At 38.1% G+C, this 15049-nt stretch overlaps 1 protein-coding gene across 1 annotated transcript in view; it reads left to right on the top strand.

The window, feature by feature from the left end:
• LOC123760642 (DNA fragmentation factor-related protein 2) overlaps positions 1–15049 on the top strand; it is a 76954-nt gene that overhangs the window by 18408 nt on the left and 43497 nt on the right. Inside the window, exon 3 of the mRNA XM_069328650.1 lies at positions 917–1215. Coding sequence (XP_069184751.1) covers positions 917–1215 — 299 coding nt within the window. The remainder of the gene's footprint in view (positions 1–916; positions 1216–15049) is intronic.

Here is a 15049-nt window from a genome sequence, read left to right on the forward strand (position 1 = left end):
AATTATGGTACTCACATTGACTAAGAAGCTGATGCTGTTATAAAAAAATATTAGTGTTACTAGCAGCAATATACTGTGCCATATGGTTGCTGTGCAAAGTGATTCGTAGAGGTCTTGTGCTATTTCTCAACTATATTGTTTCCTCAGCATACATTTATCTTTCAAGAATTTAATATTAAATAATAATATTTAATAATTTGACAATTCTTGGTAATAGTTGATAAAAACTATTACACTTTCCATGTACAAAACAGGAAAATAAAAAACTGTCTTGTTAAAATTAGCAATATCTTAATAATATGCATGTCTAGTGTAATTCGGCCCAATGTTTTTCTTCCTTTAATCTTCTCAGCGAGAACCTCTGCTTTTACACACACAAATCACACTAATGTGATATATATATCAATGAGAAATTCTATATGGGCTGTGTGTCGACGCAAACCTGCGACTAACGCATTTCCAGCCACATTCAATACCATGGCTGGCAATGCCTTGGTCACTGGTTCACATTGTCTCACGGCCCCAGTGGATTTTCTCTCTAGCCTCTGCTTTCTCCAAAGATAGCTTTTAATTAAGCCCATGACAAGAGGGTCTCTTTTACGTTTCTCTTTATTGCTAACATTTGATAAATGGATACTCATTTCATTTAGATCCAATATTAAAGCTGGTTGCTTTGTTCCATGATAAACTCATGACAATAGTTCTCTAGGACCTCTAGGTAGAGGCATGGAATTGGGTTACCTATTGGCCATCTAGCTGTGTTCGGTGCTTATTTTATTTCAGTTATATCTTACCAATGATATTATTCCACTGTGCAGATCTCGTAATTGAAAAAGTCATCAGATTAAAGGGAAAACTAAATGACTAAATATAAGGGAGTAATGTTGAAGGTGATAATAAGAAATTATATTTTCAGGCACGTCATCCCCCCGGAAGCCGTCCGCCACTGCCACTCGGATGATTGTAAGCGGAGTAGGGGAAAGTACCATCCAGCGACATGAGTACCTGGTGGCTCAGCCCTCTGTAGGCTCCACGCCTTCACCTGCACCCACTATTTCCCTTAGTGGCACCAAATCACCTGTACCTGCTGCAGGTGCAGTAAGCCAGGCACCTGTGGGCACTGTTACCACTATATTGCGGGACGGCAAAAAGGAGACGCTCATTAATGACATTGGTCCTTCTGCAACTGCTCCACCTCTACCAACTCATCACCAGGTGAGTTTTCATAATAATGTGAATTTTGCCATAATTTCTTTGTTTCATATTTTCTGGATTGGCTTGAAAGCATGTAGACAGTCAGTTGCATCAAAATCACAGATAGTAGTGCAATGGAAACTTTGGATATTTGTGAATGATCTATTTTGGAAATAAATAAATATATATATATATGTATGTATGTTGTACCTAGTAGCCAGAACATCGTGCTCGGCCTACTATGCAAGGCCCAATTTGCCTAATAAGCCAAGTTTTCCTGAATTTATATTTTTTTCTATTTTTTTTTTCTTATGAAATGATAGACCAATCTATTTCATTATGTATGAGTTCATTTTTATTTGTTTTGAGTTAAAACTAACGTAGATATATGACCGAACCTAACCTACCCTACCTAACTTAACCTAACCTATCTTAACCTAGCCTAAACTAATATAACTAAGTCAATAATTTATGTTCATAGTATACTATAATAATAATAATTCAAATAAACCAATTGGAAACAATTTATAGAAAATAAAGAAAATCACTCGGCATATTAGGCAAATCGGGTCTTGCATAGTAGGCCGAGAAGTGCATTCTGGCTACTAGGTACGACATATATATATATAGATTTTATATATATTATATATTTAGATTTAGATTTTGTAAGCATGATGATAGTTTCAGCATACTGGTGCTTATATTAAATCCTCAGTCATCCTTGGATTGGAAGATTCAATATGTACATACTAAATTTGTCATATGGTGTTTTTTTAAATTTGTTATAAATTTGTCATATGAAAGTTTCAGGAATATCCTCCTAAACTTAATGCTGTTTTCTGAGGTCTTTGACTTTACTAATTATTATTATGGTGGTCTCATGTATATGATTTAAAAGTGTCACCTCTTCAAAGAACAGTAATAGAAAAATTATAATATCTTTACATACTGTCTAAGCATGCTTATTCGGACCATATTGGAAGGACTCTTGACTTGATAAGCCAGAGATCCGGATAAGCAGAATTCTTACCAGGGAAGTAAAAAATTACTATATTTGCAATTTGTTGTACCACAACAAACATAATTTGAGTTTCAACACACTAAATAATATTTATAGAACATTTAATATAATAAAATTTAAAACAGAAACTTCAGCTAACCGTGTTGTACTTTGTCTTCTTTGTTTAATCTTCAAATGTATAGTGTTTAAAAATTTATGTAACCCAATCTCTAATTATCTGGATTTCTGTCTGAATATGGTGAAGTTTTGCCATAAAATTATCTGGACTTGAGTTAGACTCTTATGCCAGTCTGCATTATCCGGCCAAATCTCCAGTTATCCAGATATGGAGAAGGTTTGCCAGAAAATTATCGAGACACGATTTTGACTGGATAACCCAAATGTTTGATTCAGCGGACTTCGGATAATTGAGCTCATACAGTATGTTCACTTACCTATATCCAAAAGCTTTGTCTCTAAGGCCCAAGATTTGTTTTCTTTATCATCACTTTAATGGCACCACCCACCAGGAATGTCCTGAGGGCTGATAATTCAATTTCTTTTTCAAATATAAAGACTAATGATGTTTTAACAGACAAGCTCCTCTGTACTAGCGGGGGGCTAGTTTCATAAATTTTTGGTTGTTTCTTTTTTCTTTAGGGAATTCTTTTGGCATTTTGGGGCTTTGGTTGTTTTTAAAACTAGGTACTGGTTTGTTTTGATTCACCTATCTTTCTGGGTGTCTTCCCTGGGGATGGCAAAGATTATATCCTTTAAATGTAAAGTGATCATTGGCTATCGCTCCCTGTACCTTTGTGAAGTGACCAGGTTCTGGCTCATTGACCCTGGTAGGCAAAAAAGAATTTTCCAACTGATGACACTCGATAGTATGGCACTTAATCAGTGATGATAGCTTCTGGGAACCTCCGGGGCTCACCCAAAAACTGGCGTTTCATTACATTCAACGCTGGTTTGTGTTTCTTTTACTCTTGAGTATATCAGGACACACATGATTGCTTCATGATTTCAAACACTAAATAATATAGGGTACTGTATTAATATGTAGACTTGTGAAATTGCCAACTGCACATTAGAATGGAGGTTATATTCTTTGAACTGGGTAAGTATTTTTAAAATGTCAAAAATATCGTGTTTCAGTGATGAAGATGCAACTGACTTAGTTGAATAATGTAACAGTTCTTGCATGATAATCAAGTTAATATTGATGTGAATATCTGTAGACTTGTTAGTCACCCCCTTACTTGGGTACTTGGGAGCCGCATAAGCCTGGATTCTGATGAAGACTGCTGGTAAAACGGTTTAGTACCTATCAGTGCTGTTCTCGTGAATGTTTATTTTATTTTGATACTGTACTCTGTATATTTGTAATTGTAAATAAATATCGCAAGATTTCACTTGTGTGAAAGAAACTAAACTTAGACTGTTATGTTTCTAGCAAAGTACTGGATATATTTTCATTTTTATTGCATACTCAGAATTGATACCATATTTTTCGGTGTATAAGATGAACATATTTTGTTTAAGAATATTTTGTGGAAAAAAATATATACTATGCTTTATCATACATTGATGGAAAGTAATTTTCAAGGGTTCTTGCATGGAACAACATGTGCTTCAGTCTCAACTCACAATTGGGATCCCGGGTTCGATTCCCAGGTAGGACAGAAATAGTTGGGCAAGTTTCCTATCACCTAATGTGCCTGTTCACCTAACAGTAAATAAGTACCTGGGAGTTAGGCAACTATTGTGGGGCTGCTTCATGGAAAATGTCAATAGTTTGACTTTGACAGGACCCTGATACAAGCCTAAATTGTGTGTGATTACCTAATTACTTAAAGTAAATAGTGTAATTACCTGAAGTGTAGTTACAGGATGAGAGTTACACTCATGGTGTGTGTGTACACACACATACAGAGGAACCTCGGGTGATGAGCTGCCCCATCTACGAGCATTTCAGGTAACGAGCGAGCCACTCTCAGAAAATTTGTTTCGATTGACGAGCTTACGCTCGGTTAACAAGAAAACCACGTGTTGCTTCTTAGAGTTCCCGCTAGTTTTCGCAAATTCTCAGACACCGACGACAGTGTTGTTGTTTTATCGCACAGGATAAACATCCCTCTGCTTATCCTTATCAGATGGATGGATAAGGCATTTATAGTCAATCAGGCTTCCACAGTCAGTAAACAACAAGAGTTTAATGTCAGGCAGTCTGCTTCCTGATCCAGCTGTAGCAAGGCCAACATAACATGTGTGGAAGCATCGGAGAGTGTATATATGAATGCAACAAGTATTCATCCATATATGCTGAATCACATGTGAAGAACCTCTCACACACACAGCTCCCTGACAAGAGAGAGCAAGTTTAGCTTAGCTGCCAACACCCACACATTGTATCAGCAAAATGGACAGCCTGCCTGCTTTCATAACTCTCAATGTAATTCTCACTCATAAACTTCCCTTCACCTTTGCCTCTCCATCCTCTTTACTTCCCCTCCCCCCCCTAAAAAAAAAGGAAGCCAGCCTTCAGTTAATATTTCCCGATGTGGCTGGGAGGGTACAGCTGGGGGGGATGGAGGTAGCGGGAAGGGTCCGTTGGCGGTGTGGGGGTAGCGGGGAGGGTGCAGTACGGGGGATGAAGGTAGTGGGGAGGGTCCAGTGACAGGATCGGGGTATTGGAGTAGCGGGGAGGGTGCGGTGTGAGGTATGGAGGTTTATCTCACCATCCATCCAGCTCCCCTCCACCATCCATCCATCCAGCTTCCCTCCACCATCCATCCATCCAGCTCCCCTCCACCATCTATCCATCCACCCCCTTGTCCATCCATCTAGTTCCCCCCCCCCCACCATCCATCCAATCTCCTCTCTATCCATCCATCCATCCATCCATCCATTCCCCTTACCATCCATCCAGCCAGTCCCCTCCCCCATCCATCCAGTCCCCTCACTATCCATCCATCCATCCATTCAGTTCCCCCACCATCCATCCATCCAGTCCCACTCCACCATCCATCCATGCATCCAGTCCACTCATCATTCATCCATCCATCCAGTCCCTCCACCATCCATCCATCCAGTCCCCCCACCATCTATACAGTCCCTTCACCATCCATCCAGTCCCCTCACTATCCATCCATCCAGTCCTCCCTCACCATCCATCCAGTCTTCCCTCACCATCCATCCAGTTCCCTCACCATCCAGTTCCCTCACCCGGGGAATCCAGTCCATCCATCCATCTGAAATTCACAAGAAGAGAGAGCCTGCCTGACTCAGAGGTGGATTCTCCTTCCACACTGTAACCCCCTCTCCTCCTCCCCCACCTTCCCATCGTCTTCCTCAAGCCAGTAATGACTTCATAAGTACAATTTAACAGTCTCCGTGGTGCAGTGGTAAGACACTCGCCTGGCGTTCCGCGAGCGCTATGTCATGGGTTCGTATCCTGGCCGGGGAGGATTTACTGGGCGCAAATCCTTAACTGTAGCCTCTGTTTAACGCAACAGTAAAATGTGTACTTGGATGAAAAAACGATTCTTCGCGGCGGGGATCATATTCCAGGGACCTGCCCGAAACGCTACGCGTACTAGTGGCTGTACAAGAATGTAACAACTCTTGTATATATCTCAAAAAAAAAAAAAAAAATAAAAAAATAAAAACAGTAAAGCAAAACATTTATAATAATTACATGTACATATTATAATTACATTATAAAATTTCATACTGCTGTTTTTTGGTTGTGAAATGGATTAATTGTACTAACATTATTTTCAATGGGGAAATTTGTTTCACATGACGAGCGTTTCACATGACGAGCTCGGTTCCGGAACGGATTAAGTTCGTTAACTGAGGTTCCTCTGTACATACATACAGTACATACATACATACTTATGATGTGCTAACATCAGAAGAGGGCATGGTCAATCAAATTCAAGTAGGGGAAAAGCTCACCCCATCATGTGCTCATAATATTCTAAGATGGAATACAATTACAGAAACTCCCGTAAAGGTCCAGGATGAAGACCTTCTAGATTACCACCAAGGAAACTATCAGGGTATGAGAGAGTAATTGCAAAACACCCCATGGAGGGAGCTGATAGGTGATCATGGCATGGGAGCATCTTAGGAATATTTCAAAACGGTCATTACTGAACTCGTACAAAGATATGTGCCAAAAAGGAGAAAGAAAGGAAAAGGAACAATATGGATGACTTAAGTTGTAAAAAGATTATTAACACTATCGCGCGCCGGGCATGCACGCCGGCAACTTAGAGGTCACACCCCCGGCGTGCGGGCCAGGGGCATGACCCCAGGAGGTCACGCCGGGGGCATGACCAACATCTTGACCTTGGGAGGTCAAGATGTTGGTAAAAACTCCCGAGTTTCGATCTCTTTTAAGGATCTACGTGGAGTGGTCAGAGTACTGGTTGTGTCTTGGTGCACAAACACCTGGGTTCGAATCTCTCGTAGGGGTGGAGCCCTTTGTGTGTTTATATATATATAAACATACACAATTTATTTTTTAAACAAAATCAACATAATTTATTTGCATTGTCGGAGGCGTCCGAGGATATTCGAGAAGCAATGCGACTCCCACCATGTGGTCTTGTTGTCATTCAAATGAGTGGTCTCCATACGAGATGAATTGTCAGTGATCTGGGCGATCATTACCCAAAATACTTGCCATTTAAGGCAATCGTCACTCGAGGCTCTACTGTATATATATATATCCAGTGGGGCCTCGATTTACGATGGTAATCCATTCCCAGAGACGTATCGTAAGTCAAAATATCATAAGTCGAAACTATTTTTCTCGTAAGAAATAAAGGGAATTGAATTAATCCATTCCACACCCTCAAAAATATTAACTTAAAAATACACTTTATACTGAATACAATTTTTTTCCTCTAACTACAATACAGTACATATGTTTATCTTACCTTTATGGAGGACTCTTGATGGCGTGTGGAAGATGGTGAGGAGGGGGGAGGAGGAGAGGTGTTACTGTTTGGAAGGGAAGTCGCCTTCCATTATAACATCAGGCAGTGTGGACTTCTTTGGGATACTCAACTCTGGCATGTTTTGCCTGCATAGCACTAGGACCTGCTTCTGGCTCACTGCTTGATTTTCTTACACGAAATCGTTCCATTGAAGATTGTTTTCCCTTCTTTCCAACACTTGTCTGTAGTAAGGCATCACATAGTCATTAAAAAGATCAATGCAACGGGCTGTTACAGCTTTATCTGGGTGATTCTTTTCAGCAAAACTTTGCAGTCCTTCCCATACTGCACACATTTTCTTAATTAATGAGGAAGGGACATCCTCTAATGCCACTGCCTTCTCCTCCTCTGAAGATTTATTGTATTGCCTAACTAGTTCAACAACACGAGTACCATTTTCATGTTTACGTATGATCTCTTGTATTTCCTCTTTGGTCATTCTTACATATGTTTTCATATGTTGAACCTTACCACTGACTTTCTTGGGACCCATGGCATGATATATAATAATCAGTTTTATGTTCAAAAAGCAAAAAATCACCACAAAAACGGAATTTCTTATAGGCGTGATCGTCACTAAGCGGACAACTCAAATAAACTGAGGCAGGTTGGCCAGCGTGACCGGGAACCACGCATTCGGTCGACCCAAACGTGTACCAACAAATATCGTTAGTCGACGACACTATCGTAAGTCGAGTCGTATTTTTCGATCAAATTTACACCGTAACTCGAAATTATCGTAAGTTGGGGCAATCGTAAGTTGAGGTGCCACTGTAATATATATATATATATATATATATATATATATATATATATATATATATATATATATATATATATATATATATATATATATATATACTGTATATATATATATGTCGTACCTAGTAGCCAGAACGCACTTCTCGGCCTACTATGCAAGGCCCGATTTGCTTAATAAGCCAAGTTTTCCTGAAATAATATATTTTCTCAATTTTTTTTCTTATGAAATGATAAAGCTACCCATTTCATTATGTATGAGTTCAATTTTTTTTTATTGAAATTTAAATTTAGATATATGACCGAACCTAACCAACCCTACCTAACCTAACCTAATCTATCTTTATAGGTTAGGTTAGGTTAGGTAGCCGAAAAAGTTAGGTTAGGTTAGGTTAGGTAGGTTAGGTAGTCGAAAAAAACATTAATTCATGAAAACTTGGCTTATTAGGCAAATCGGGCCTTGCATAGTAGGCTGAGAAGTGCATTCTGGCTACTAGGTACGACATTATATATATATATATATATATATATATATATATATATATATATAATGTCGTACCTAGTAGCCAGATATATATATATATATATATATATATATATATATATATGTTGTACCTAGTAGCCAGAACGCACTTCTCAGCCTACTATGCAATGCCCGATTTGCCTAATAAGCCAAGTTTTCCTGAAATAATATAATTTCTCAATTTTTTTTTCTTATGAAATGATAAAGCTACCCATTTCATTATGTATGAGGTCAATTTTTTTTATTGGAGTTAAAACTAACGTATATATATGACCGAACCTAACCAACCCCACCTAACCTAACCTAACCTATCTTTATAGGTTAGGTTAGGTTAGGTAGCCGAAAAAGTTAGGTTAGGTAGTCGAAAAACAATTAATTCATGAAAACTTGGCTTATTAGGCAAATCGGGCCTTGCATAGTAGGCTGAGAAGTGCGTTCTGGCTATTAGGTACGACATATATATATATATATATATATATATATATATATATATATATATGTCGTACCTAGTAGCCAGAACTCACTTCTCAGCCTACTATGCAAGGCCCGATTTGCCTAATAAGCCAAGTTTTCATGAATTAATGTTTTTTCGTCTACCTAATCTACCTAACCTAACCTAACCTAGCTTTTTTTGGCTACCTAACCTAACCTTACCTATATATATAGGTTAGGTTAGGTTAGGTAGGGTTGGTTAGGTTCGGTCATATATCTACGTTAATTTTAACTCCAATAAAAAAAAATTGACCTCATACATAGTGAAAAGGGTAGCTTTATCATTTCATAAGAAAAAAATTATAGTAAATATATTAATTCAGGAAAACTTGGCTTATTAGGCAAATCGGGCCTTGAATAGTAGGCTGAGAAGTGAGTTCTGGCTACTAGGTACGACATATATATATATATATATATATATATATATATATATATATATATATGTTGTACCTAGTAGCCAGAATGCACTATTTGGCTTACTATGCAAGGTTTGATTTGCCTAATAAGCCAAGTTTTCATGTATTTATATATTTTTCTATTTTTTCTTATGAAATGATAAATTTATCGATTTCAATATGTAGGAGTTCCTTTTTTATTATTTTGAGTTAAAACTAACATAAATATATGACTAAACCTAACCAACCCTACCTAACCTAACCTACCCTATCTTAACCTAGCCTAAACTAACATAACTGAGTCAACAATTTATGTTCTTAATATAATATAATGATAATAATTAAAAAAAAAGCAATAGGAAAAAAATTTTTGAAAATAAAGAAAATCACTCAACCTATTAGGCAAATCGGGCCTTGCATAATAGGCTGAGAAGTGCATTCTGGCTACTAGGTATATATATATATATATATATATATATATATATATATATATTGGCCCATATGAAGTTTTGAAGTGGGTAGAATGTAATTATTCATTAATTGGTTGCTGGTGTTAACTTTTTGATGTGTAGAGTCTATGATGTCGAGGCTCCTGCTATCGCACATCAGTGAGGCACTACACATCAAAAAGTCAACACCAGCAATCAACAGCCAATTAACACATAACTACATTCTACACATTCTACGTTCTAGACCTTGTATGGGCCAATAGGCCCTTTGCAGTTACTTTCATTCTTATGTGAAAAGTTAATTAATGAGTCACACACAGGGAGTGAGGCATAGATATACATGCACATGGAGCAAACACTGAAATAAAAAATGAATATACTGTCTCCACTCGATTATCCGGACTATATGGGAAGGACACCTAGCCGGATAATCAGGTGTTCCGGATAATGGTACTTTTTCACCTCTGAGTCCAAAACTAACCATTTCCAACTACAGTATTTTTATACTACAAATAACATAATTTGAATTGTCTTGCCACATATAATTATTAAATATTCAACTAGAAACCTCAACTTACCTTGTTGTTGCTCATCTTCTTGATTGATGCCACACATCTTGAAGTTAAAAATTCTTGACAATTTACGTAACCTATACTAACACAACACTAAAATTAACACTTAAAATTACTGTACAGTTCATTAAGCAAAGTTAGTTTTGACTGCCAGCTGTGGAAGCCTCACTGGTTGAAGGCATTTGACTTGCCGGTGACGCCTCATTTGTTGAAGGCGCTGGGCTTGCCTGTGACGCCTCATTTGTTGAAGGCGCTGGGCTTGCCTGTGACGCCTCATTTGTTGAAGGCGCTGGGCTTGCCTGTGACGCCTCTCTTGATGAAGGCGCTTGGCTTGCCTGTGATGTCTCACTTGTTGAAGGCGCTTGGCTTGATTTTCTTACCATATAAGAATCAAGTTTAGCTTGCCTTCTGTGTTCAATGGCCTGTTGCATGATCAGCTCTTTGGTTCCCCTCAGGCTTCACTTCACTTGAAGTCGACCGGCCATTTTCACAAAGTTGTATAACACGTAACTTGTCTTTAATTGTTAGGAGAACCTTCTTCCTCTTAACACCTCCAGAATGATTGATGCTGCTACCAGACATAATCTTGGCCAAAAATGTTCAAAGTTACTATGAAAATAAAAAAGTTATTTAAAAAATATTTCACTAATGCTGCAGCACTGTGGTATAACACGAGGGATGGGAGCACATGGGTTGACCAGGATTGGACATGTCCACTTGGGGCAGCTATAACACGTTACGTAGGCCGCCAGGAGGAAAAACTCACAATATTTTTGAAGGAAACTTCAGCCTGTGCAAATTGTTTTTAGGAAACTTACATATATTTGTTATTACATAATTTCTAGTATTTCTTTTGTTTTTGGCTATGATGAATTGTTCTAAAATTAATGGTAATTCCTGTACCCAGGTAGTCCCTCCTAACGCTCCCCTCTCCCCCGACACGACCCACCCACCCCACCCCCTCCTCCACCATGCGCCTTGAGCCACAGCCAGAAGGGATTAATACGGTACGGGCAGCAATTAACCAGCTCCGATATTTTATTCGGCTAAACCAGCTTTTATCCGACTCCCATGGCCATTTTGGCCGGATATTGAGATAACTTTATCCGGTCACGATTTTGGCCGTATAAAGGCGTTTTCCGGATGTTCGAATTCCAGATAATCAAGTGTCTACAGTACAAGAAAATGGCCCCTGCAAAGTTCAGGATGGTTTCTCCTCTTATCAGAATAAAAGCAACTCGAAGAGCACTAGCAGGAATGAAGAGAGTTACCACAATGTGTTGATGCATCATATCAGGCAAAATGACTGAGGTTGTCTAAGAATCAAGAAGCTAGTCATGCAGCCACCTTGCAGCATGCAGGTGTAATTAAAGAGTGAACTGCCTCATGACTGGTTGGCTCGCTTAGTGCAGTGTCTCGTGTCTTGTGTTCTGTGTTCTATTTGCGATGCTGATTGTTTTTGTCTTGCCCACATTTCTGGTAGCCTTTTCATGGTTACTGATCTACCATCCACTTTGCCTTGTGCCTCTATAGAGGGGCCAGGTTTTGGCCTCTAGTCATCAGTAGGCATAGCCTGGCATGGATTGACTTGGGTGGAGATATCCAGGTAGCTAGTAACAAGGTGCCACCTGTTATAGAGCCTTCCCAGAAAATGAGTTATGGAAACAAAGTAATGTCGTGTGTTTTGGGGCGGTGGAAAGTGGTGAGTGGGAGGTAGTGACTGGCAGTGTAATTATCTAAGTGTAGTTACAGGATGAGAGCTACGCTCGTGGTGTCCCGTCTCCCCAGCACTCTTTGTCATATAACACTTTGAAATTACTGACGGTTTTGGCCTCCACCACCTTCTCACCTAACTTGTTCCAACCATCTACCACTCTGTTTACAAAAGTGAATTTTCTTATATTCCTCCAGCAGCTTTGTTTCATTAGTTTAAATCTGTGACCTCTTGTTCTAGAAGTTCCGGGTCTCAGGAATTCTTCCCTATCAATTTTATCGATTCCTGTTATTATTTTGTACGTAGTGATCATATCTCCTCTTTTTCTTCTATCATCTAGTTTTTGCATATTTAATGCCTCTAACCTCTCCTCGTAGCTCTTGTCCTTCAGTTCTGGGAGCCACTTAGTGGCATGTCGTTGCACCTTTTCCAGTTTGTTGATGTGCTTCTTAAGATATGGGTGCCATACAATCACTGTATATTCCAGCTTTGGTCTAACATAAGTTGTGAACAATTTCTTTAGTATTTCTCCATATATGTATTTAAAAGCAATTCTGAAGTTAGAAAGTGTAGCATAGGCTCCTCGCACAATGTTCTTAATGTGGTCCTCAGGTGACAGTTTTCTATCTAGAACCACCCTTAGATCCCTTTCTTTGTCAGAATTCTTTAAAGATTTCTCACATAATTTATAGGTTGTGTGGAGTCTATGTTCTCCAATTCCACATTCCATAACATGGCATTTATTCACATTAAATTCCATTTGCCAAGTGTTGCTCCGTATACTTATTTTGTTCAGGTCTTCTTGAAGGGCATGACAATCATCTAGGTTTCTTATCTTCCCTATAATCTTAGCATCATCAGCAAATATGTTCATATAATTCTGTATTCCAACTGGTAGATCGTTTATGTAGACAATGAACATTACCGGTGCAAGAACTGAACCCTGTGGTACACCACTCGTGACATTCCTCCAATCCAATACATTACCTCTGATTACTGCCCTCATTTTTCTGTCAGGAAATTTTTCATCCATGTTAGAAGGTTACCTGTCACCCCTCCAATATGTTCCAGTTCCCAGAATAACCTCTTATGTGGAACTGTTGAAAGCCTTTTTTAGGTCCAGATAGATGCAGTCAACCCAACCATCTCTTTCCTGTAAAATCTCTGTGGCTCTATCATAGAAACAGTAAGTTCGTTACAAAGGATCTTCCGGATCGAAAACCATACTGTCTGTCTGATATTATATCGTTTTTCTCCAGGTGTTCTACCCATTTAGTTTCAATTATTTTTTCCAATATTTTGACTATTACATTTTTTATGCTACAGGTCTATAATTGAAGGGGTCTTCCCTGCTGCCACTTTTTGTAGAGTGGAACTATGTTAGCCTTTTTTTACACATCAGCTACAACTCCTGTACACAGGGATTCCTGAAAAATCAGTTGAAGTGGAATGCTGAGCTCAAGTGCATATTCTCTCAGAACCCATGGTGAAACTCCATCTGGACCAACTGCTTTGTTCTTACTTAGCTCCTTGAGCATTTTTTCCACTTTGTCTCTAGACACCTCTATGTGCTCTATGTTGTTCTCTGGAATTCTTATTGTGCCTGGTTCCCTGAAGATTTCATTTTGTATAAACACACTTTGGAACTTTTCGTTTAATGTTTCAGTGTGAGGGGTCCTTGAAGCTGTATGAATATTTTAAGTTTTTGCACCAACTAATTGTCATTGTTTATTATTCTAACGCTGAAATGATTGCACATGAAGTCTCACTTATACATTAGAATGAGAACAAGATTTGACTTGCAACCCTCTCTTTTCTTGCTATTCTGTCTGGTAATTTGCTCAAAGTTTACCAAATAAATGTAATTAGTAAAATAATTGATGAACTCTAACAAAAATAAAAGTTAAAAAAAATGCTTTGAAGTTCACCCTGTTCATTTGTGAATGCTTTCATCTTTTTTAATCAGAAATCATATATGGTCTCCCATCATGGCAGTTTTCCAGTGGCCTTGGTATCTTCTCCCCATTGTTTCAATGTCTTGGTGAAACCTTTCACTGTGCTCCTCACTGATGTCACCTCAGTTTTCACAGAAAATATCAAGATGCAGGTGCAAAAAAAAAAAAATGCATCTTTGAAGACATGCAGGAGCCTGTGTTTTTATAGCTTTCAGTAATCCCTGCCACCACCTCCTTATAGTTAGGATCTTTGTGATTAACTGGAAATCCATGAACTACACCGCATAATGCACACCATGCTTCCCTGTCAACGTTGCTCATCTTTATTTCAAGTTTTTTTTTTATTTCAACATCGCATTTACTTGAGATCCATCCTTGACTTTGGCATCAGAGAACTAATTTACCACCACAGAACTTTAATTTTCCAGTCTATTTCTTCAGTTAAATACATTATAATGACTCAGGGGGACATTATAAAAACCAACAATGCTACTCAAAACATACTTTATTACTGGTTTTTATTATTATTATTATTATTATTATATTACAATATTATCATAATTACTATTATAATTATATTAATTATTTAATTTTGTATTACATTATCAGTAATTTGCATGCTTTTATTTATCTCTCTTGGGAAATATATATAATTATATTACTCTTTTATTATTAAATCAAATAATGGTGAGATGAGTGAAGAAGTAACTTTTATTAATGCAGTTCGTGAAGAAAATGAAACATTCCCCTTACATAAATAACTTAAACAGCATTAGGCTTTGTTGCTTCTTTGACTACTTCATTGCATTAGGGTAATACAATTTGTTATGCCAATACCGTTGGCTTATAACTCTTGATGGGGATGTGTATTATTGCAGTTGATAATATGGTGGAGATGAAGATTGTGTCAACATTTGATGGTGATGCATTATTTTTCAGTTGTTCTTGGAGGCTTTTGGGTCACTTCATAGTGGTTTCCTATTG

This window comes from Procambarus clarkii, chromosome 21 (genome assembly GCF_040958095.1).
Source record: "Procambarus clarkii isolate CNS0578487 chromosome 21, FALCON_Pclarkii_2.0, whole genome shotgun sequence".
NCBI classification, from domain to species: domain Eukaryota; kingdom Metazoa; phylum Arthropoda; class Malacostraca; order Decapoda; family Cambaridae; genus Procambarus; species Procambarus clarkii.